Source organism: Aphelocoma coerulescens, chromosome 4 (genome assembly GCF_041296385.1).
Source record: "Aphelocoma coerulescens isolate FSJ_1873_10779 chromosome 4, UR_Acoe_1.0, whole genome shotgun sequence".
Lineage (NCBI taxonomy): Eukaryota > Metazoa > Chordata > Aves > Passeriformes > Corvidae > Aphelocoma > Aphelocoma coerulescens.
The window spans coordinates 4,732,148-4,757,078 of record NC_091017.1 but is presented as its reverse complement, the minus strand read 5'-3'; the positions used below and the strand labels follow the sequence as shown (position 1 = coordinate 4,757,078).

The 24,931-nt window shown below is 40.2% G+C and overlaps 1 protein-coding gene across 7 annotated transcripts in view; it reads left to right on the top strand.

The window, feature by feature from the left end:
- The first annotated feature begins 5,531 nt into the window (after positions 1–5,531).
- Positions 5,532–24,931, top strand: part of PRDM5 (PR/SET domain 5) — a 74,695-nt gene continuing 55,295 nt past the window's right edge. For 6 of the 7 annotated variants that reach the window (XR_011150425.1, XR_011150424.1, XM_069012581.1 and 3 more), the window contains exons 1-7: positions 5,532–5,686; positions 10,320–10,403; positions 17,485–17,607; positions 22,255–22,438; positions 23,174–23,348; positions 24,060–24,152; positions 24,420–24,541. Coding sequence is in view for 5 of the 7 variants with exons in the window: in XM_069012581.1 (XP_068868682.1) it covers positions 5,594–5,686; positions 10,320–10,403; positions 17,485–17,607; positions 22,255–22,438; positions 23,174–23,348; positions 24,060–24,152; positions 24,420–24,541 (874 nt within the window). In the remaining 2 variants the exon portion in view is untranslated. Of the gene's footprint in view, positions 5,687–9,743; positions 9,758–10,319; positions 10,404–17,484; positions 17,608–22,254; positions 22,439–23,173; positions 23,349–24,059; positions 24,153–24,419; positions 24,542–24,931 lie in introns of those variants that run through there. The other variant, XM_069012580.1, reaches the window with a different exon arrangement.

The following is a 24,931-nucleotide window of genomic DNA, read 5'->3' as shown; positions in this document are numbered from 1 at the left end:
GCTCAGAATGACAAAATGAATTTTCCATAGCCAGCAGTTCTGAGAAATCCCTTCTGTGTGTACATAGCCATTCTCCAAGGATTTAAAAACATTCTTTGAAGCAGCTTAATGATACTCGAAGTAGTGGAGATTCATGGAGAAGTGAAAATATGAATATCCAACACTACCTGGCAGACATGAAAGGCAGAGGTCAGTCATGAGACTTGTCATCCATCTGCTAGAATAATATCAGCAAACCACTGTGAGTTCATAATAGTCAGCTGTCTTCCTGCTACAGGAAAACCCAACATGGTGTCCCAGCTTCATGTCCTGTTGAGGAATGGTGGAAAAATACTTCACAGCATTAAAGCTCTTTCAAGGTTTTAGAAAGAATTTGTTGTATGGCGGGACTGCCAAATATGATGAGTTAATGACTGGCACAGAGCAGGTACTGAAAGGGAGACTAATTTCCATGTTTTTTCAACAAATAAAAATAGAATGCACCGAGCGGGAATCAGCTTGGTGATGAAGCTCTTGTTCCATGAAGATCCCTCTCAAGATTAGGTAGCAAGTAGAAGAGGAAGCAGGCAAGTTTAAGGCTTATTGCTCCCAGAAGGAGCACAGGATCAGCTCCAGAGAAGGCTGTAATGGGAAATGGGGCCTGGGAAGGAATAACCTTTATGCAACAGGGCATGTATGGGAATGGTTAGGATTGAAGGAAGTAGCTCACAAGGGAGAGGCTGGATCTGGGAAGTCACTTTCCATTAATGAAGGAAAGGCTGAGTTGATCCTGAAGGGGCTGACAGGAAAAAGGGGGGGGGGGGGGGGGGGGTGTACATCAATTTGGGAAGTTGCTCTCAAACTGAAATGAGACATTCCTGAGCTGAGGAAGACACTTTTAGGGTGTGGCCCAGTTCATGTGCTACTACATAAAGTGTTTCTGTCAGTTGCTGTCTCTGAAGAAATTAATGGAGATGGTTTACACTAAATGTTTTAAAATAAGTATTTTTAACCCTTCTCTACTTGCTTTTTAGACTTCTTTCCTATAGCACTTTTAGGTCTATCACTGTGAAACCTGAATTACTAGCTTAATCTGCTACTTATTTTAAATTTTGTTTTTTTCTTTTAAACCCTAGTTTAAAACCCTTTCAAACAACAGAAGTGAATACTTAATATGCCATCAGCTGGGGAATGTAAATACAAATGCATGTCTGAATTTTAGTATATTCAAAGGGGAAGTAGAAAAATTTTAATTCTGTAATCCTGGCACCAACTTCTAGAATTTCATATTTCTGAGAGAGATATTCTGACAGCAACTACTCTGTGCATGTAAGCAAACAATGAGACATAAGTTTAAAACCAATCTGATAATTTAATGCTTTGCATGACCTTGAGCATCACAACACAAGAAGTCTATATTAGTTTACAGAAAACCCAAAAAATGAACCGTGCATTGATTAGAAGAGAGATTTTGCTAGGGAAATAATTTTTTTAGTTGCAGCGTTTGCTGAATTAAAAAAACTTCAAAAGAATCAGTGTAGAAAAAAACCAACAAAACCACCCCACAAAAAAAAACAAAAAACAAACAAAAAAAAAAAACAACAACAAAAAACCAATCCTTAAAAATAGCTCTGAAAGGAATTTTGCTCAGCAAATCAAAGCGCACCAGGAAAAGAACAACTTAAGCTTCTCAGAGCACCAAAAAACACGGACAAAACAAACACTGTTAGAACTGGAAAAGACCCTGAGACACTGAGTAGATGGGACTTTTTGTCATATTTTTTAAAAGGCACATTTAATTGTTTCAGAAAGTAGATTGTTTTACATAAAAGAGATTGAGTTTTTAGTGGCTATGACATACAGCTTGACTCCATGTCAACACAATTTGTTCCAGGTACTTACGAGTCCCCGTGCCTGGTGATTATGGTGGCAAGGGTGCCATTGTCCCCAACACAGGGCAGGCTCTAAAGGTGTCTTACTAAGCTCTGGTAGATTTTTTTTTAAAAGTGGAACTCTGTACAACTGAGAAAAGGAAAAATACCTCAACCCTGAGAGGTCTGTATGCTACTCCTCTTCCCACCTTTCACTGAGACTCTGCCACGAGACAAGCTGGAACCTTTCCTTTCTGAACGCTTTCAATGCAAAATGAGTCAGTGCAAACCCCATTTCCATCCTGGTCCAGGCACTGCAGTGTGGAAGGTCTGGGAAGTCACCGTGAAAAAAGAACAATCGTCCCAAATGAAGTTAAGGACTTTGTACCTAGTCAGAGAAAGGGGCTTGGCAAATTCCAAAACTGAAACCCTTGCATTCCTGGTCAAAGCTAAGCATTATTTGCACACTGGAAATGTGCAGGTACACGTGAACTAAGAGGAAACAGTCTGACAATATTGTACATGTCCTGCACATGGGCTACAACCCAGATAAGATAAAGATTTGCTTTAAAAGAGCAGCTCCTGATCATACCAGGTTAAGAGGAATTGGATGAGGTTGGAGAGGAGATCCATAGATTCAGGAAGGATGTTTTCAAAACATACCTGCAAACTTGATTAAACTGCAGTGCAGAAATGTTTTGTGGACCAGTGGATGTTCAAACTGGGAGGGAGGAGCCATTTTCATGAATAACACCCTTTCTCAGGTGTATCAGCTGCCAGAATCTAATTCTGGCATTGTTGTGGAAAAGTTAGTATTTTAATATTAACTAATACCCTTGAAAGGATTAAAAAACTGTTAGCCTCTCTTTCTGTCCAACTTCCTGCTGAGCAGGAGGAGGGAGGATAGACATGTCAAGTCCCTGAAAAGTTTTAGAGATGATACTACACCATCTACACAAGGGATTAGCAGTGAAAAGCCATCCTTTCTTCTTGGAGAACACATTTTCCTTCTAAGCTGCTGGACACTTCAGGGGCTGGCATGTTTACTTCTGGCATCTTGAAGACCGTTTCGGTCTTAGATCCTTTTGTTTGTTAGAATGTGACATATTGAGTATGACACTTAATTAGCCGTTCCTCGAGTGGAGGGAGCAACATACCGTGCCTCTGGTATGATGTTGCAACAAGTACTGTAACTCCAGACAAAAACTCTTGCAATTATTTTGTTTGTCACCACAGGTGGATTCCTGCCATGGCATTTCATTTGGGGCACAGCAGCTGTCATGACTACATAAGAGCTTCCATCTGAAAATACCTTGTTCCCTTTCCAAGGAAGTTATGCAAGTTAATTTTGACAGTGTAAGGCTTCAAATCTGAAGGCTGCTGGATGCTCCTGTGTTTCTCCTTGGGGTTCTGTAGAGAGCCATGCAGAAAGAGAGGGCCACCGTGTTCGGTTTCTGTGTGCTGTGCTGCAAATGAGTTACAGCTTTAAGGTCAATGGCTGATTAAACTGAGAAAAGTGTATTTTGCTACAGGTGGACAGGCAGTTGTGGATATGTGATCAATGTCACACCACCAATACACTATGAAAGAAAAGACTGGTGACAGTTTTGTCCAGTGCTACAGCATCTTTTTTCTAAGTTGTTCAAACAGAGTAAGACACAGGTAACTGCATTCCACATTAGAATAATAATGGCTGAAATTTACAAAAAAACCCCAGTTATTGTGTACTTAAAGAGCTTAAAACCAAGACACAAATGCATCTGAATTTTGCTGTATTATTACCTTGAATATCATGCAGAAGAAATCTTTCAAGTTTCAAAATGAAGGACCCCCAAGTGATTTTTTTTTTTTTTTTCTCTTCTAAAGAGAAAAATACTGAGGCCTTCATAAAGTGTAAAATGATTTTAGAATATTCATGACCTTTGGAAAAGGTCAGAGACCGGCAAAATGATGCCAACATTTTAATCTGATATATATTAAGAAAGACTGGCATCCAATCAAAGAAGTGTTCTGGTCTCCAAAAACATTATGTTCAATTATGCATGTGAAACCTTTCAAGATGGATCTTAATAAAACGAAAAGTTAAATTTTGCTCTTAGCTGTAAAACTGAAGCAATTGCCCCAGGCAACTTATTTCCTGTCAGTTCAATTTATTTGTTTTTGAGATGGTAGAATTCTTATTTATATAGATTTTGATGCTCCATTTTTATTACTAAATTAGTAGACAGTGTCCAGGCTATCAGTCAAGGTGTAGAATCTATGTGTCTGGCACATTTTCATTCTCAAAATTATTCTTTCAACCATGTTGTTGGAGCCTTTCATCCATTTTTCTTGTCAAATTAAGGATTTCATCAAATTTACCAGAGCATTTGCTCATATATTGAATATCATGCAGTATTATATAAACTTCTCTGTATATACATGCATGTTGGTGGGAATATACATCACCTTTGTAAATATTTTTTCTTATAAAGCTTTATGATAGCTAAACTATGGCACTGTAGATGCTACGCACAAAAAGCCATCATTGTGTGCAAATATATAGAAAGGAATAAAAAATAGCCAAAGGGAGTTGCATGTTCAGCTAGACCTGGCTTTTTAAAATTTAATTTCTCCCTAAATGCCCACCTAGGGGTGGGCAGGGATCCAACTGATCCAAAGCACTTTCTTTCATGATGATCTGTTCACTGTCATGTGGTAACTAAAATTCAGGACATTTTTTTTATTCCTCCCAAATGACACCAACACAATTTTTTTCTAATGCTTGGGTGGAAAACGAGGAGCTTTTAATATTTAACTTCTACTATTAATACTTCTGTTAATGTAGAAAGAGGTAGAGAGAAAAGAGGTTGTTACGCTCCAGTGGTTTAATTATTATTATTAGCAGTGTGATTTTAAAATATATCTATAAATAGTTTTTTCCCCTTTTCTTCCTTTTCCTTCTGGTTGCCTCACATGCCTTCACACTTATTTTTAATTCCATAATTAGATATAACCAACTCCTTTTCCCAGCTGCACCCCCACTTCAGTTTAGAGAGCAACAATGAGTATGGCATCAATGAAAATCCCAAAAATCTCCAAGAAAGCTATTCAGCTTTCTAGAAGAAGGTCAGTGTATATTGTGAATATATATATAATGTATATTTTTAATGTATATTGTAGTTTTGTGAAAAAATACTGGTGTGATGTTAGTCACCTGCTGAAATCGAACTTTTCCTCTCTGTTCGACTGCATTTTGTATAGTTTTAGTCAGAAAACCATGTCTTTGCTGGGTATGTTGTAAGAATATACAAAATGTTTATTTTTTAGACAAAAAGTGTCATGTTTGCATGTTCGTAAGGATGCTCAATTTCTGGCTTTAGATCCGCGTTCCCTCAAAACCAACCCCCGAAAGTGAAGGATTACTTGGTTTCGAAGCGAAGCTGCCTTCACGCATTGGTGGAATACAAAAAAAAGGGGCATAAATCCGAGCGGGACACCGCCGCCCCCCGCCGTCCCCTCACGACGCCGCCATGGCGCCGTTCCCGCCACTGCCCCGCCGGGCGCGCGCGCCCCCTGCGGCCGCCCCGCCCCGTCCCGCGCGCTGGCCCCTCCCCTCAGGAGCCGGGAGAGCCCCGCATCCAGCCCCTCTTCCTGCCCCCTCCCCCGGTCTCTCGCTCGCTGCTCCCGGTGGGATGGAAGTCCCCCGTAAGCCTCTTCCTTCTCCCCGGTAGCAGGCGGCGGGGCCCGAGTTCGGTGCAAAAATGCTGGGCATGTACGTGCCGGATAGGTTCGCCCTGAAGTCGTCCCGGGTGCAGGACGGGATGGGGCTCTACACGGCCCGCAGAGTGAAGAAGGTGGGTGATGGCGGGGGGACGGCCTCTCCCGGCCCGGCAGGGAGCGGCTGCCACGTATCACCGGGGAGCTGGGCGGCTCTCCCGCCCCTCTGCCCCGCTCCAAGTTCGCCTCAGCCGCGCTGTGCCCGCCCGGGCTCCCTCTGCTCACGGGAGGCACCGCCCGGCCGCTCCCCCCTCCCGCTTCAAGGAGCCTCCCGGGACGCTGCCGCCTCAGGCGGGAAGGGGCGCGGGGGCCGGCGGAGAATTTGCTCTGAGGAATTTTATTTTCCCCGTTTTGTGACTTTTTTTTAAACTTTTTTTTTTTTTTAACTTGGTTTATGTGTCTGGCACAGCTGTGAGGGCAGCGCTCCCCCGGGCGGGACCGCCTCCCTGACGGTCTGCGCTCTGAGGGGAGGGGGAGCCGCCCGGGGTTCGCGGGCTCCTGTCACCCCCCTCACGGCTCTTCGGGCTCGGCGGGATCATGATTTAATTCCTCGTTTCGGCATAATAAAGCCGGGCCTCTGAACGATGTCATTCTGCTGAACCGGGTCTCATACCCCAACCAGGTGATGCCCCTTCACACCTCGTAATTGAAAGTCTCTTGGTAGTCTGGAATTCCAGCTGAGACTGTCCAGGTGGCTTGTTAGGACACATAAAGGCATACCAAAACGATGAACCTATCATTAGTATACTCTTCTCTGTGTTTTGTGTGTTTTGCTTTCCATCTTTGTCCTCGTTTTGGCTCTGAATTTTTTTCTAATTTTTCAGTGGTTTCATCAACAGGACTTGGACACGATGGGGTGGAAGTGTCACATTTTTAAGGTGTCCCTGAATGTTAAGGGTGGAGCTGGAAGTGGAACAATTTTATATAGTTTGGTTTGTATTTTTAAAACTTCTGTACGGAGGTTCTGAAGTTTCATTTGAAAACTTTGTGGGTTCACACAGCAAGGAAGGTTGTACGCTGTTAGCGTTGGTTAATCCCTGGACTCAGAAATAGCGTGAGCTCTGGAGTGAAACTTATGGGAATCAGCATCCCGAGTTCAGAGGTGGGGGTCTGTGCTTTCATCCTTTACCCTGGTGTCAGTTGAACCATTAGAGTTGCATGCTGGACCAAGTAGAGCATTTTCCTGCCTGAATTATTCCACCTTACTTTTGAACTTCATACGGGCAAAGTGTGTGAGATCAGAGCTGTGCAGGCACCTAGAAAAAGTGTTGCAGGTGTGGTGTGTACTTCCTGTGGACTGCAGAAGGTAAAGGCAGAGGCAGTTGTAGTGGAATCTGTGTTGAGAGTGTCTGGTGACAGTGTTGGTTACAGACCTGTCCTTTGGCAGGGAACCCTCTATGCTGGTAGCACAAATGGCTGTGGTGTGCCCTGGTCAGAAGAAAAGGCAGAGGAACCAACTCTTGAGTTGCTCTGTGGTTTATTAGAAGATACTCCTAAAATTTGTTGGGGGCCTAAGTACCGTGTTCTCTGTTGGGAGAAGGGTGGGTGTGTAAATAACGCAGGTGGTACGTTGGACACAGCCAGACTCCATGTTACTCTTTTCCAGGGAAAGAAAATTCACATCTGTAGTGCTCTTAATACGTTTTCCTGTTTAGTAATGAGGCAGAAGAACTGCACTCCGTGGCTGTGATAAAGCGTAACCTAGAGCTGTTCAATTAATTCCGTGGAGTTTTGGGATTGGGAGGAGGTGTTGAATGTGACACTTAATTGTGAAGTAAGACCTGTGTTGCTGAGTAGGAAATGCTGCACTGTTTTCTCTCCGTTGCTGTCACACAATTGCAGTTGTCTGAACTGAAAGTAAAAGAAAACATTGGAAGACCTTATAATCAGAAATTGCAGTACCAGCTCTCCAAGTGCCGTGGAGGCCTCTGAAAATTCTGCTGCAAGCAAAGTCTTGGCAATAATACGTTCTGAACTGCTGCTGCCTACCATCTGCTTGTGCACCTTCAAGCATGCGGGGCTTTCAGGTTTTTGTTTGTAATCATAAAAGGTGGAAACTTGTTTTGTTACCTTAACAAAACTATGATTCCTGTGTACTTTCTGTTTTCCAGCAGCTGGCCTCAGGCTAAGGAGCACCAGCATCAGGAGGCTCTTGGTGTAATCATCAGAGAGCCACTGCATTTCTTAGTGTTTTGCTGTGGCTGGAAGATTAGTCATTGCTGCTTTTTTGGAAGCAACTGTTGAATATAGCTTTTTCAGCATTGGAAAAATGTGCTTGTATATACTGAATCATTTCTCTGACTTCAGACTGTGCTGTACGCCTCACGTTGATCAGAGGGGACGTTGAAGTCTTGAGTATGTTCTTGATTAATGTGTGTTGGCATATAACAACGTTTATTAACCAGGAATAATGTGTGTGTGTATATATGTATATATGAAGAAAATGGTCTGAAAGGATAAACAAATAATTTCACTTATCCCCATGGACCCTTGTGTTCCAAGACATCAGGTTTTGGTTTCCCTCTGAATTTGAGAAGCCATAAAAAGTGCTTAGAAATCTGCATCACCTACTGCTTACATTACATTTACTCTGTGTTGGTGGACATGTTGCTTTTGCCATGGTTCTGAGCTTCCAGAAGGTCTTGAATATTGCAGTAGAGATTTCCTGGTTTGGAGTAGCTGAGATGGGAGTGATGTGTGGTGTTTCTTGGTCTGAGCTGTTACTGTGCTTCATCCCAGCCATGCTGTGGGCTTCAGGGATGGGATAAATTGACACTATAGGTGCTGTACACATACAGCTGTATTTACCTGTTTCTACCTTCTTTGCTGATGAGGTAAGAGAAGGAGGAAGTTTCAACCTGAGTATTAAATCCTAGGATTTGAAAAACTGGTAGGGGAGGAACTCTGCCATTATTTATCAACAAAATGATGAAGGGTGGTATGGAAATCAATGAGAAGGAAGGACATGAAGTCCCAGAGTGCCAGTGTTTGCTGTCACTGCCCCTGTTTGGCTCCTTTGCTGCTCTGGGCTCCAGTTGCTGACTTCTGCTGTTCCTGTGTTTTTACCTTGTGCTTTGCAGCTGCTTGTAGTGAAATGTTCTTTGTGACATGATGCCTTGAAGTGGCTACCTAAAAACAGAGGTTAGGCAAGATTAAGAGAATAAAGTTAAATATTTTATTGAAGGGCCTTCAAAGGTACACCTTGGGCAGTCAAGATGGACACCTGGGTCACTGGTTCTTCACACTTCTGTAAGTTTGGTTCATTTGCATATCAGGGTTAATTCTCCAGTTATAATTTCCATTAATGATGTAATTACCCCAAGTTTTCCCTCTCAAAGGCTTTTTGTTTACATATTTTGGGGCCTGGGACGACAAGGTGTCCTTGAAGTGCAGACTTAGGGTTTGTTACGTCTAACCAGCAAGAGAGAGCAGAAGTTAACAGGCCACACAAAACTTCAGAGTTACACACTAGGCAGTACAGGATTTGAAAAATATAAAAGTTAAAACCTAAGGCATCACACATTTAAAAATTTACCTCTCAGTTCTGTTGCTTCATTCTGCAATGCCAATTTTCCGTTGTTTATTACCACTTCAGGTTGAATTTTAAATACAAGGATTTCTTTTTTTTAAATTTGATTTCTTGTTTCCAAGAAGGATGATCCTGGATGTTTTCCATTCCACTTTTTTTTCTTTACCTGTAGGCAACCTGTAAAAACTAAGCAAGAAGGGAAGCACATAGCAGGCTATTGCTGGGAATATGGAATGCGCCTGGAGGAAGGGATATGTGGACAAGATCAATACTTTTATTAACCAAAATTCTGTTGTTTTTTAAAGAAACACCAAAGTTGCTTTTTAATATATAACTATAATCTTTAATACTTACAAGTGTACGTGGTTTTGGATCTGAATGCTGCCTGAAGGAACACAACAATCCTGCATTCCAGGTTTTAGGGCCTGTCCGTGCAAATAAGGACAAGGCAGCGTGCGTGGGGGGAAGCTGGGCCTGTGGAAGAAGAAAGTCCTGTTTAATTATTTTGCCCTGCTGCTCCTGTTCCTGTGACGTCTGTGCAGGAAAAAAACCCTGATGCCAAATACTTTAGGAAGAACATATCAATGGATGCTTTCACAGCGGGTGTTACGACTAGCAGGTGGTATAACATTTTAATTTTGTTTATGAAGGCTCAAATTAATTCATAAGCACGTGCATACTCCCTTACATTTTTAAACAAATCTCTCTGTACGATCAAGCCCTCAGTTATTCAGTGTTTTGATTTGTGGCACTTCAAAAAGTGGCGTTGCAAATAATCTTGCAAATAAATCTAATGTAAACTTGGTGCTTGCCAGATTCTTTGTTTTAGTTGGATGCCTGTTGCAAGGTGCTTCCTGAAAATTTTGTAAGAAATATAAGAAATTTGACTTGTAAATTTCACCCTTATTTAAGATAAAGAAAAATCCGGCTTCCCAAAGGAGAAATAAGCGTGCAGAGGGAAGGTATGGTTTTATGAGATTCTCCAAAGTATGAAAAGAATGGGAATGAACTTCAAGTTGGACCCTCAAGGGTGTGCACCTTCTTGGCATATAGTAGGACAATAAAGGAAAACTCTCCTTTTCTGTTTGAAGCTAAAAATTGCTCTGCTGGAGTTTGGTGATTCACTTGCCTTTTTCTTTTTTACCCCTACTGATTCTTTCTCTTTTATAATTATTCCGCAGGGTGAAAAATTTGGTCCCTTTGCAGGGGAGAAACGAATGCCGCAGGAACTGGATGAGAACACAGACTGCAGGCTCATGTGGGAAGTGAGTAAAGTGACATCATCACACCTTGCAAGAACTGTTCTTAGAATTAAGTTTTACTGTAACAAATCCTTTCTATTTTTTTCCATAGCTTAAAGATCCTGTAGTGAGATTTAGTACTTTTAAATTACACTGTCTGGGTGGAGGAGGGTTGTTTAAAACTAAAGAAAAAGGAAATGATAGTTTCTAATCACTGAAGTGTGAAAAAATACCAAGTCAAGCCAAATACTGATATAATAACACTGTAAAAAAGTATTAAGACATGTGAAAATAATTGAAAAAATTAAAATAATTTGAATTGGGAAGTGGATTGTAAGTTACAGAGATACAGACTTACGCTGATCGACACATATCAGCTTATGGCTTCCTTCAGCTGTAATGTAAAACATTTCCTGGTATGACATTTGTGTTGGGATTTGGCAGCTTAGATAAGTGAAGTTTTAAATTTTAGCAGCTTATAATGCAATGAGTAGTTGTGAGATTTTTCACAAAAGAGAAGCCTGGTACTATGGGCAGCTTTATATTTTTAATATATATTAGGCATAGTAGTTTATACATATTAATATGTATTAGGAATAGTAGTTTATACACCAGGTCTTGTAATTAGGTACACGACCCATCCTAGTTCCTGTTGTACCTGTGTGCGCCTAAAGTAAAATCGGAATTTACCAGTTGAGGAGACTGCACTAACTGAAAAATACTGGCAATAACAACATTCCCAACTTGTTAAAAATGCCTTCTTTGTGGTGCCTCTGTTCTGTCTTTGTAATCTGTATTTACTGCTGTAGTTCTTTGAGCAGAATTTCTTTTTTCTGCAGCCAAGCATTTTCTATTGAATGCACATTTAGTCCTCTTTGACACTGAGGAGGGGACCCATTTCTTACCTTTTCACCTTTCTCTGGTTAGAGGTGGAAGAAGGACTGTTACTTTTATTTTGTGGGGTACTGTACAAAAAAAGCTCATATTTGACATCTGGCCTAAAGTACTATCAGTGCATTTACCACAAAATACATGTTTATTTGAAAAATCTCTGGCATTAACATCACTGAGCAGCTTATGAAGAGAGCAGAGGACTGATGCTGCCTTAGCAGAGCTACAAATAGATTCCATACACTGGAAGGACGAGTGAGAGAATGTTAAAAGCCCGTCTCATTTAACTCAAACTCAGTGTAAATATCGTGAGTGGTGAAATATTCCTAGGTGAGTGCTAACTCCAGCCTGTGAAACCCTGTTTTCTCCCTTCCCTTTCTTTTGTCTATTTTAATCTAGAGGTGTGCCTCAAATGCCCTTTCCCAGAGAAGAGGTGTGGACAATTTGTTCTCCTTTCCCTTTAGGTTATGTACTCAGAGCAACCAGTTTCATCCTCTTTGTTCCCAGCTGAAAGCAGAGCAATACAATGTGCTTTTATTACAGATGTTTGCTGAGTACAGTACATGTTAATGGGCCCTGGCTCACTTGGCTCTTCCTGATGTTTCTGCAGGTTATTTCAAATCAGTGAAATGCTTGTGCTAGAACAAGGCCTTCAGAAAAGACAGTGGGTGGATTACAGCAATGAGAAGGTCTTTACGTTTGTTGGAAAGCTGGATGATTTTCCAGATTCCTCACTGCTGATGCTGGAATGAGATTTATCTGTTTCTGCAAGACAGAAAAGAAAAGGCAAATACATGTATTTACTGGTGACACTAATATGACCCCTTTGACAGCAAATCAGAAAATGAGGTTTTTATGAGCTGTTTTAAAATAATTTCATAATATCTTACTGTAACCTAGTTTTGAGAGCCTTGAAAAGATTCCTGCATACCAAATTTTATGACTTCCTGAATGTTTTAACCCAAGTTGTTCATGTTTACTGAAGTTGATCTGAATGTGAGCTTTATAATATAATTTAAATCATGCTGGGAGTAGTCTTAAGTTGAGAATTGAGACCAGGAATGCAGAAAGTAAGACTTGAACAGTCCAAGTAGATGGTTATTCCAGAGCCTGTGGGAGGCACGCACAGAGACCGGCCAAGTTTGTGTGTAGTCAGCTGTACCAAAGATATTAAAAATAATTAATTTGAAGGCTATTGGAGGAAGGCACACTAAAGCCTGACTTCACAGTCTGATGGCAGTTAAAAACAAAACCGTTTTCAGAGAGAACACCTTCAGAAAGAAGGCTTGAGTATAGAGGCTTTTCATAAGTACAAGGAAAAAAAATGGGCATTAGTGCAGCGTTTCTTTCCTTGGCATGTGATGCCTGCGATCCAGGCTTCAATTTTATGGAATATTTTTCTGTGAGGAAGTTGGCCACATGCATTTCTAGTTGTGCAGAGTAGTGCTCTGTGATGTGGTCTGTTTTGATCAAGCCATTCCTTTTTCTCTGAGACCAGCATTGTGAGCTGGCATCTTTAAGGCATCACGTTGAGACAGAATTGCACGCATTATGTTTTCTTTTGGTCTCAGGCAAAACATGGGACCCAAAAAATTTATTGAGCCCAGTGATTTTGTTCAGAAAAATTCTGAAGATGTTAGAGTTTCTCTTTAAATTAAATATAGCAGGATGGCATTACTCTGCCTGTAACATGCATAGTTTTGAAGAAATCAAAGGTTTATACTTGCTCATTCAAGAGATTCCAGGGAAGTGGAGTGGGTGGGAAGCATCCTTGATCTTGCTGTTATCTTTGTAAAGAGCTACAGGCCAAAATGTTTTATTTATGAGTGGTGTGACAGGAAGAAAAAAAGCCAAACAAACCTGTGGTAACCATTTAGTTAGGAGTGATAATAAAAAGCCAAGAAAATGCCTCAGCTCTCTGACTTGTGCTAGTGAAGGACACAGCTTGTTGCTGATGATGAATTGAGAGTTTTCTTCTTACTCTTAGCATCCCACTAGCACCTTGATTAAATGCTTCTTTGTGTGTATTAGTAAACTTGGCATAGCAGCTCAGAACTGTGTGTATTTGCTGGAAGAGCAAGTGCTTAAAGGCAAGAAGGAAATAATCTTTAGGTATTAAAAGTTCACAGACGTTTTTGCTCTGGAGGCTCAGATGTTCCTTTGTGAAGGGAAGATATCAGTTCATTTCTTTATATATGTTCAGTTCCTTTTCCTCATTATCCCTAACCAAGAAAGGGGGATTCATTTCACTCCTATTGGATTGTGGCAAGCATATACTTCTGGTGATGACTTTGGCAAATGTTGAAACAGGGAGGGCTGGAAAGATTTAGTCCGTCTTCAAATACTCTGACATACCATGAAGAAATGTTGGTCAGGGTTGGATGGAACATAATACGCCATGTAATGCTGAATGTTACATATTTCAGGTTGGGTTTCTGTCTATCTGCCAGGATCATGTTTTCTTCATTGTTACATTAAAACCAAAGAGATCAGAAATCAGTCTTTCAATGGAAGCCAATGCTTGTGTTTATTTATATAAGAAAACGGAGTGAACTTAGTTTCTACTGCTTGACTCTCATCACTTTTGCTGTGACAGTTGTTTTCAGTTAAGCCTGCCTAAAAGCTAGTGAAGGCAACAGAAAATCTGCTATTGGCTGCAACTAGCTTCAGATCAGAGCTGTGGTGTTCAGGATTGAGGTATAAAAAGTCAAGCACATTAAGCTTGCTGTTGTTTTGGTGGCTTTCTTTTTTTTTTCCTTCTTTCTTTGATATCTTGCCAGTAAAATGTGCTTCTGGCATAGGATGGCATAGGAAGGCTTTTACACACAAGACATTAAGTCAAACTATGTCCATAGATTCATGATTAAATAAATCTTAATTTGATGAATTCTGTGTTTGCTTCAAGGTGAACATAATATTATAAATCTAGTTCTGAACAATATAGTCTTTATTTTTTCTGTATGAAGACTGCCTTCCCAGTCATTGTTGCTCAAATACAGTTTACATTGAAAACTGTTTGCTTTTAATGTTTTTTGTGTGAATCTTAATTTAATTTTCAGAAATGCTTTTGTTTTTCTCATTTCTTAAATGATCTGGGCTTTTACACAAGACAGAAATCGGTGCACTATCTCAGCTTCAAGTTTACGTCCCAGATTTTCAATTTTGCTAAATTAATCCCAGCTGGGATAGATAGGTGTCCAAAGGATGAAAAGTCCAAAGTTATTAACGTTGTTATGAGCAACTTGTTTTAGTCATCTTTATCCATGTTAAGTGTATGACTTTGTATTAACTTTAGTGACTTTTGGAGCAGGCTCATTAATGATCTTTTGGTTTTGGTGATGAGAAGAACCTACTGCTGAAAGTAACTGAGAGTGTTAACCTTCCACCTTCAGTTACGGGATATATTTAAGATGTTGGCAGGCATGTGTTGCTAGGCTGAGGTGTTTGTAGTCCAGTCTGAACTTACTGTAGAAGATCACACACAGTATGCTTAGGGAGATTTGGGTATCCTTCCAGAGAAAGGGAAGTTCAGCCCTGCTTCTGAAAGCTCCACGGAATGTTAGCAGGAGTCTGGGAGTGAGCTTCCTGTCCCTTCTGTCCCTGGCAAGGTCAGGTAATGTCATGCACCAGAAGGAGCTCCATTAGCATGGAAAACTGTTGCTGTGTGTTTTGGCTGAAGGAAAATGTCACATGCTGTCTGTCCCAGACTTCTTACTGTGTAAGCAAATCAGCAGTTGCTGCCTCAGGTTTCTTTTGCTAGCGTTATTTTAATGCTTTCTCCAGCAGTGTTAGAATGTGAATTCCTACTCTGCAGTGAGCTCTGTGATGGTCTGAGCTCAGGGTGCAGCAGTATTGCATCTAGCTGTTTTATGCTGTAACAATAAAAATCATATTTTCAGCTAATCAAAAAAAAGCAATGCAGACAACACTACTTCTCTCTACACGATTGTTTGATGAACATAGATGCCTCGATTTAGAAATGTTTAGAAAATGGTTTCCAGAAAGCAGGCAGTGAGTTTACTGTCTTCAGCAAAGGTAACCATCTGCTTACTCGCTTCGAAGTTTGGGTTTTTTTTTTGTTTTTCTCTTGCCAGGTGTGCATGGTAGAGCGTTTGCAATACACTTGTGAGCATTTTAAAGTAGCATAAGTGACAAATTTGGATATATCTTGAAAATGGGGGGTAATTTCATTGCAGCATAAAAGGCTGGCAGATGGAATAGTGCCTGTTGCTGGTGGGCATTGCCAGCAGCTGAGGTGTTACTTAGGCCTGTTTAGGGTTTCATACAGGGTGCTTATAAATTGACCAGAGACTCATTTTTTCCTGAATTCTTCTGTGGTGATCTGGTGCTTGTTAATGAGGCATCGTTCAAATTGTCCTGATGGGCGTGGAGGTGGCACCTCACTCTGTGGGGTAACAGTGAATGTCAGGTGTTTCATCTTACTGTGAAGGCATTTGACTGAATTTGTTCAGTGGCACCTTTTGTGTTGATTCTCAAGAGGATAATTCTTGGGCACCTCAGTTGGAGGTACATAATGTGGATATGTGTGTGCATTTTAGTTTAGTTTGTTTAAGTGCTAGGTTTGGGATCCACTGCCATGGTGCTCAATGATCAGTTGATCATTTAGGAAACTCCCTATTCATGCAACCCGAAAAGGATTGGTTCATGTCGCCAGTCTAGTCCATGCTAAGTACAGTGTTTTTGCAGTTTTTCTTGACTTTTCATGCTCACAGGTGTGTATTCAATGCAGCATTATTTCTTTACGAGGTGAAAAAAGCAGTAGAAAATACAGAATGTTTTTAAGGGATTTATCGTATTCCTTTATCGATAGCTTCCTTGTGTGTTAAAGCTCCACTTCGTGTTTGGCATCTCTTTATGGATTGGCAGAGACTCTGAAAGCATAACTGAGATGACTGTGTATCACTGAAGCAAATATAAATTATTCTTATATAATTTAAGGATCAAGCAAATAAAGAAAAATTGATGAAAAGTTAGATAGTGTAATGTATAGTTTTTATAATAGGACCTGGATTGCTTCTCTTTCCAGCTCCAAATCTGATGGAAGCCTTTATAGGAGCTACGTGGTGGGCTCCTGTAACTTGTGCTTTGGTGGCTAAATCACAACGCCTCTGTAGAACTGGGTGATTGTTACAGTATCAGAGAAGGGTTTGGGTTGGAAGGGACCTTAAAGACCATCCAGTTCCAAACCCCCTGCCAGGGACAGGGTTGCCACTCACTAGATCAGGTTGCTCAGGGCCTCATCCCATCTGGCCTTGAACACTTCCAGGGATGGGACATCCACCGCCTCTCTGGGAAAAGATTGCAGTGCTTAGTGTCAGATAATATTGTTTCCAGATGCATTTCAATGTGTAGGTTTGACACTTTTCACTGTGGTTAATCCATGTGTTGGAAAGTAATAGCTTTTAAAGTTTGAATGTTGGCACGTTTTCATGTGTCCTCTCTCCTTCAGAAGAGCACTAACGAATTTTTAAGATTCTTGCTTGTTTGCAGACCTACAGTAATTATTTTTTTTCTTAATCTGAGAGCAACGTGCTGTCACCAGCTATTATTGTAATGGAATACCGTTTTTGTCTTTCTAATAATATCCTAAATGTTTAGGTAATTGAAGCAGTCATGCTGAAGAAATATGATATTGCATTCTATTAGAAACAAATATAGCAAGAATGTGAGCAATTTATATACAAAGCCATGAAGACAATCTAATTTTGATCTTACATAGCTGAATTCCCTAGCTCTTAGGAAATACCTGCTTTGGATACTTCTTGTTGACAGATGGAAAATAAAATCTATTCATTATATAAATAAATCACATGGAATAATAGTGTGGCTGTATGACCTTTTTGCACGGCTCTCTATTGACTGGATCAGTGGAGGTTCAAGTGATCTATTATTTAAAATGAAACAAACAGGGTTTTTTGGCAGTGACAGATGTATTTTTCCAGCAGTATGTCTTTGTGTTTTGAGGGGGGAAAATGACCTAGTTAATATTAAGTTTTTGTTTCTGTTGTCTTCATTTTTTCAGCATAAGCTGGGAATTCTGTAACAACTGTAGAAATTAGATGAATCTGTAATAAGGTCTAGATATGGAAATGGAGGTATATGGTGTTTGAAGTGTTTTCTTCACTGAGTGGACAAAACCTGGACATATTTGGTATTTTAATTTTGCTTGGGGATTTTTTTTTGAATGTTTCAGGTTCGTGGGAGCAAAGGCGAGGTCCTTTATATCCTGGATGCCAGCAACCCACGCCATTCTAACTGGCTGCGTTTTGTCCATGAGGCTCCATCCCAGGAACAGAAGAACCTGGCAGCCATCCAGGTAGATTTGGTAGACTCCTATCATTTGCTTCCTCTTACTGATTTACTAATTTGATCTCGTCCTTGGCCTTCATTTCTTGCAATAAAACTGCAAGATCTGAGGAAAGTGGTGAACTGTTTTTCTGTCTTTCTTTTTAGAAGAGAACTCTTGTGCTTAAGATAATACCATAAATAAGAGTGGTAGGATGAAAGATCAAAGAGGTCCTTAGGATCTGATGCTGTTTGAAAGGTTGAAGGACTAATGATTTAGAGACCTATATGTGTTTCATGCCAAACTTGGGTATGGGCTTAGGTGTGTGTAAAGCAGAAGCATGCATTTACATTATTGTTCAGTAAAATTAATAATATTATATAATATGCATATTATATAATTTAATATAAATTGTGACGGATTTGAAAGGAAGTATGGTGCTGAAAATATTTAAGTAGAAAAGAGAATTGAACAATGTAATTATCTGATAGGATGATCATGTAGTGCCTGAGGATAAATTAATAAAAAAAGATAATTATCTTGTCTTTGCTATTGATCTGAATTTATCCAGCTTATTTTTTCTCATTTTTATAGTTGTCATTTGCAGCACGCTGTGGTAATGAGTTGCTCTGCTTTAATTATGTTGAAATATGCTTCTGTTTTTCTTCTAGAAACTTAATTTCTCTTGATTCCCTAGTTCTGGTATAACAGTGAATAGTTATTTATTTTTCTATGCCATCTTTGATTATACAGAGTTCTGTTACACCCATTCACTCTTATTTGACAGCTCTTCTCTCAAGCTGGAGTCATAGTCTGTTTGATTTCTCATTTTTGGAATTATTCTTTGACTTCACAGAATACAACAGAGACGAGATACTTTTCTAGTTCCAGCTGTTGTTCTTTTGGAGATTACGAAAGAAATTTGCTATCTGCTTTTTTTTTCTGCAGCTCAGTTTCACAGTAAATTAATTGCCACTCCCACATAAGTAAGAATTACATGACTGTGTGAAATTTTTTTCTCAAAGTGTATACTTTACAAAATGTGGTTTCAGGCTAACTTAAGGTATTTGCTGATGTAATCCAAATTTGCAAGCAATCATGAAAAGGAGAATTATTTATCAACTAGCAGCATAAAATTACTAGTCTGCTTTTTCATCGTGAGATGATTTTTTTTTCCCCAAGGACTAGCTTGCAGGTCCTTGACAAAAGAATTATAGTTTATTTTGAGGCCAGACAAAAAAAATTTGGGTTCTTTCATGCCAAGAAAACAAAAGTTCATTTCTGATGTAATTGATTGTCCTCCTTATGGTACCAGATGGGAAAGGCTCTCATAGATGAGGTGTGATTAGCACCTCATCAGTGCACAGTCATTGTTAGCAAATGCAAAGTAAGGTTGACAAGAGGGAGCAGTGTGAACAATTAATGTTTGTTATTATCTTTCCAGTAAATGACCTGAACTTCTGAATAGAAGCTTTAATGGAATATCCACTGCATACCAGTGGGTTTCTTCGTAGGGAAAGTGATAGAAACAAATAAAAATTTACTGAATTATCTCATAAGGTTTTTTATACCTTGAAGCCTATCATAATACAGAATATTCAGCCTTCATTAGGAGCTATTACTAAAAACTGCAGTCTGGTCTAAGAACACAGGACAAATGTCAGAATTGCTGTAGTAGTTTAGCCTTGGGTTCTGTTTTGTCTCACATTTGTGTCTCAAAGGTTTTCTGCCTTGCCCTGCAATATATCATTATAGGAATAGATAAGGAGAGAGAGCTGAGGCTTGTGTATCTCCTTGGTGTGGTTCAGGTGCTGTATTTTAGATGAGGTATAATCTGAGTTCCTGGGGTGTGTGTGTGAAATCGTCTCCATGCATTTCCTGGATTGCAGTTGTTGCCCTCACAGACATTGCCTGTATTGGTTTCACCTCTGCCAAACTTGACATCCTGGAGCTGCAGGCAAAGACTGGGAAAGGCAGTGTGTTTGTTTGGAGAGGTATCCAGGGACAGCTGGCAGAACAGGTAGGCTGAAGAGCTGGTTTGCTGCCAGGGAATTGGATTCAGAGAGAAGTCAGGTAATACTTTGTGGGCACAGAGGGAAAGTGGGTAAGGACTAGGAAGGCTGGGTTGGAGCCAGCTGCTCAAGCTCTGAAGGATGGAAAAGCCCTACACTCCCTCAGGTAACACAAGACTACGTGCTGCTTCCTCCTCCTGTGTTTTAAGCTTTCAGGGGTGATGACATAAGTGTTTTATGCTTTTGGATGAAAGTGTGATGGACTGTCAGTGATTCCATGTTCCCTCTTACAAAGCAGATATGAAGGTCTGTAACTGTATGGAAAAACCAAGAATTTGCATGGAAGAGGTGCCTGTAGTGGACCAAAAAGGAGATAGCAAGGGCTATTGGAACTGGAAAACTGTATTTGCTGAGCAGGTCTGTGTGGCTTATAGTGTGAAAGACGACAGTGGAGGTAGGGGTGAGGGAAACAGGATTGAATAATAAACCAGGAATAACGTGAAGGGAAGTTGTGATGCCCCCCATGATGAACACTAGGAGTTTCTCCCAAGGACCATTGTGGTCTGCTGCAGATGAATGTTAGGAAAACAGCCGGCATGGTCTGAGCAGATGGGCAGGTGGCATGGCTGCAGATGTGTTCTTAGAAACAGGAGGGTTATTAAAATTATTTAAAAGACTGGTTACTGTGTTTCCGATGTCTGCGTGTACATAGATTAATGTGATTCATGCAGGTGCTGCTGGTGGAGGCAGAGGTGTAAATTCTTCTGTGGTTTCTGGAGAGCTTCCATTGCTTTCATTCAAAATGCTGCCTTGAGGAGCTACTACAGTGTGGGTGTATCTTGATTAATTAGTGCTCTGAATACCTGACTTAGCATTTGTTTGGCTGGAAAAGCCAAACAAATTAACCTTGGAAAAGAAATGAGTTTAGATTGGGCTGACACCAAAGCTAATTTCTTTCCAATGCAAATGCAATCCAGAGCACTCAAACATTGACAGTTCTTAGTACTTGGAGCATTGCTTTTGCCTGGGATACATGACTTTTTCTTTTTTTAATTTTCAAATTTTCAAAAGCCTTAGTTTCTAAAAATTCTTTTCATTATTATTTTTGGTAAGCCATTAATAGATATGTGCTTCCCTTCATGAGGTTGTCTTGCTTTTAGAATAAGGTTGTCCTTAACAGTGATGTATTGGAGGTTTACCCCAGTGGTTTTGTCTTGTCTGTGTGGAGACTGAGTGTAGAAAGACCTTTTACTTTTCCTCATGTCAAGAGTTTCCGTTCATGATTTGTTTTGACTTCAGACTGTAGTGAATTAAAGGTCTCTGCGACTTGACAGAGACACATGAAAAACAGCAAGCTGTAGATGTGTGCAGAGGTTAGGTTGGCATGCTCAGATATCTGGACTGCAGAATAGATCTTGAGAAAAAAAAATCCTAATTTTTTTTGTTTTCCAATGCTACTGGTGAGATAAGGACAGAGAAGTGGTGCATCCTTGAAAGCAGCAGCTCTGTCAAGTCTACTGAATTAAGTAGGTTTCACTCTTGTGTGACAGTATCTTGTGTAAAATATAACAGACCTTCTACAGCTCGAGGAATGCTGCATCCCTGTTGACAGTTTAAATTAATCTTAGCGTATTTCAAAAATTAAAAATCATTATCGTGTCCTTGCTCAAGGAAGCTTGTTACAAAATATATGGCTAGATGCAGGGTAAAGAAGCTTCAGTTAACTTTTCTGGGTGTTAATCAGATAAGCTTTAAGATTTGTGATAGAACTTGGGAGTCTTCATTGCATAAAAATGAGTCTCCTTCAGTGCTTTGGGTAGTAGTACCTAAAGCACTTGGTTCATATATAGAAAGAAAAAAGGTATCTCTGAATATCACTTTAGGGGACAGATGTACAGATTCCTCCACACACCCCACTGTGCCAGCCTTGGTAACTTTACTTAAGTGTTGTCAGGCCCAAAGTTGTTAGCTTATGTAGGTATTTGGAAGCTTGTTCAGGCATTATCAAGAAGGTTTTAGAGCTTATTATTATGTAGTTTGTCCTGTCGTGCAGAATGTGGGCTGGATCCTTTTGTGGGGCTACGCTGATTTAAACCAGCACAGGGTTTAAAGTGCGTTTTCCAGATGTGCCTGTTAATTTGATAGTGAAGATAACTGAGCAGGGGTGAAAGCCTGTTTGAGAAGGCTGGGGATCTTAAGGAGAGAGAGAGAGAGAGAAAATAACACTATGTAAACATGGTGCTGAAAGCTGTGTTAGAATTCCTGCAGTCAGCTGGGGAGAGAGATAAAGCTGTGTTGGTTATCTAAATTTTGCTGGGTTTCTGATCCTCAAATATTTCATTTTCAAACTCTGAAGTTCTTGTCAAGTAGAGGGTGGCAGGAGAGGACTTTAATGCCACCTCCACCTTGGTCTAAACTACAGGGAATAGTGGAAAAGCCTCACAGGTGAGGCAGGGGAATATTTCCAAAATAGCAGGATACAAATGCTCTCTATCCATGCAGTCACACTGGGAAAGAAGTCTTAGCAAGGCATTGTGCTCCCTGAAGTACAGAGCCAAGCCTTCCATGGTTGAGGGATAATACTAGTTCAGGGTCTCATACTTGTGTCTAGGTTTTTGTTTTTCTGACATAATTGTTTATTGCCTCTACTTACTGTTGGCAACAGGAAGGGGAAAATATTTTCTATTTGGCTGTGGAAGATATTGAAACAGACACAGAGCTTTTGATTGGGTACTTGGACAGTGACATGGAAGAAGAGGAGGAGGAGGAGGAAGAAGTAACAGTTATCCAGGAAGATGAAGACAGTGGCAGCAATAAAGAAGTGCAACCAGCTGGTGAAAAAATTGCAGGTGAGCAATGTGTAAAATATAGGGTCACTTGAGAGCTTAAAAGTGGTAATGAAGAAAGGGAACACTGACTGTATAGGACTGGGGAACTGGAAGGTTCCTGGGGTTTAATCTGAGTTCTTGCATTATTTTTATCTCTTTATTTGGGTTTGAGCTGAGCTGCTTTGCCTAATAAGGAGAAGCCAGTCCTGTGAATTACTGAGTGAATGAGTGAGCCTGGATTTCTTTAGTAGCCATTAATTTTTGAACTAAAGGCAGAGTTTGTTTCACCTGACACACAGGGTTATGAATGCTGAGCTTTTGCTCTTAAGAGGGGTATTTTCCTTCTTACTTAGGTGGGAGAGAAACAAACCTTTCCATAAAGCTGTTCAGCCAATCCTAAGGTAAGCTGTCCAGGAAAAGGAAGGTGAGGTGAGCTGTCTGGGGAATTCTCAGCATCTTTATCAAACATAAAGATGAATTTATGAATGACTAATTGCACTGAGGTTCCAATTGAATTGAATGAGTCATTTGGGCCAACAGTCTAAGTCACACCCATCTTAATACTTTGCATCCATTTTCAGTAATGCTGACGGTAATCCAGTTAAAATAGGCTGTCTGTAATCCCTTCAGAGACTTTGTTTTTTGTGAGTTTCATGCCACCGTTTTGCATAATCTGTTTCTGGCAGAGAGTCTCTTAATGTAACCAAAAAGCCTGGGAACCATTCCTTTACATTGGTTTTGCCTCCAATCGTGCAGATTCCCTCACCTGTAAACAGGACCATGCATGCCCAAACTGTGAATCCAGTTTTCCCAGCCAGGAGATCCTAGCTGAGCATCTGCAGACTTTACACCAAAAACCCAGTGAGGAAAAGGAATTTAAGTGCCGAAATTGTGGAAAGAAATTCCCCGTTAAGCAAGCTCTACAAAGACAGTGAGTAGAAGCAGGAGTGATTTTTCAGGGATCATTTAAATCAATTGCATTCAGTCATTTATTTCTGTTGACCTAATCACAATCTAAGCTTTAATTTTTATGCATCTGTATTTATACCCTTACCCTTTGCTTTAATCTTTTAATGTGTTAGTTTCTCATGTTTATGGTAGACGTCAATGGGAGTTGCGAAAATAGTGCCAGTTTTTTATGTGTTAAAGTCATACACTGCAGACCAGACCCGAGCAGCAGTTTGGTGCAGCATTACTGGTCTCCAGTATATTTGGTAGTGTGGGAGGTGTAATTTTCAAACTGTGGGTGTTGGTACAGAACTAAAGTAAGATGTAGAAAAATGAAGAAAACCAGTGCTTCATGTTTGCTTAATTAAATATTTGGATGATGGTAAAAGAAATAGAAACATGAAAGATGTGAGATTTAAGAACACATCTTTATTGTCCTTGAGAGTAAATAGGCAGTTTTGTCCCTGAAGTCATATATCTTAGAATTATGGTTCTGTACATAATTGATTTGTCTTTTGTTGTTTATATATGTATTTTCTTACAATTAGATATATTACTTTTTATTGTACATTTAATTACAGGTTACAGATTATTCACCTACTTTTTGTAAAGCGGTATATATTTTTTTAGTTACCTTGAGCCTGTGTAAGTTGTACAGTGTTGTCCTTACTTTGTTTTTTCCTTTGTTTCATAGTGTCCTTCAGTGCACAGAGAATATCAGTCCAGGAGACTCCTCAAGAAGTTTCCAGTGCTCTGTTTGCAATACTCTCTTCAGCTCGGAATCGAGGTTTTGTGTCCGAGTTACAGGACTGCTGTCATGTCCTTGCTGGCCTCCCTTTGCATGTTAGCTTTCCAAAAGCTTGGTAGTGTTTGGGAATCCTAACAGGGCAAGGACTCAAATGCTTTCATTCCTGTCTGCTGTAAGTAATGCATGAGGTGGCCTTGGAACTCTGCAGTGCAGCATGTGTTCAGCTCCCAGTACTTGCTACAGCTCTGGTTTCTGGAGACACTGCCTGATGTGGGGCTTTTTTCCTCTCTGTGTTATCCCATGTAGTTATGAGCAGCACAAGGAGGCGTGCAGAGGGGATGCCAGGTTCATATGCAAGGCAGATAGCTGTGGGAAGAGGTTCAAGAGCAAGGATGCCCTGAAAAAACACAAAGAAAATGTTCACAGTGGTAAGAGTTTAATGTTTCCTCAGAAAAATCCCTCTTACGTGTTCCTTAGCCTTAAAATTGCAAATCAGAGTAAATACTGTCTTTGATTTCTTTTTTAATGGATTCATTTGTATCAAAAAGAAAATTTAGAAGTAACTAATTGCAGGAGTAACTATTTCCCCTCTCCCTGGGAGAAATTATTGTAAGCCAGATGAATCATTAGTCTCCTGCAGAAAATGTAATAGAAATCTTGAGAACTTTAAACTAGGCAAAGAGTAGATGAAGCAAAGGTTTCATAGGGAGGAGAGTCAACCACTGGCACAAACTGCTACAGGAAATGGCGAGTTCTTGATTTTTTGGTATTTTCAGGACAAAATAGGACATCTTTTCTTGCCTAATAGAACAATTAGG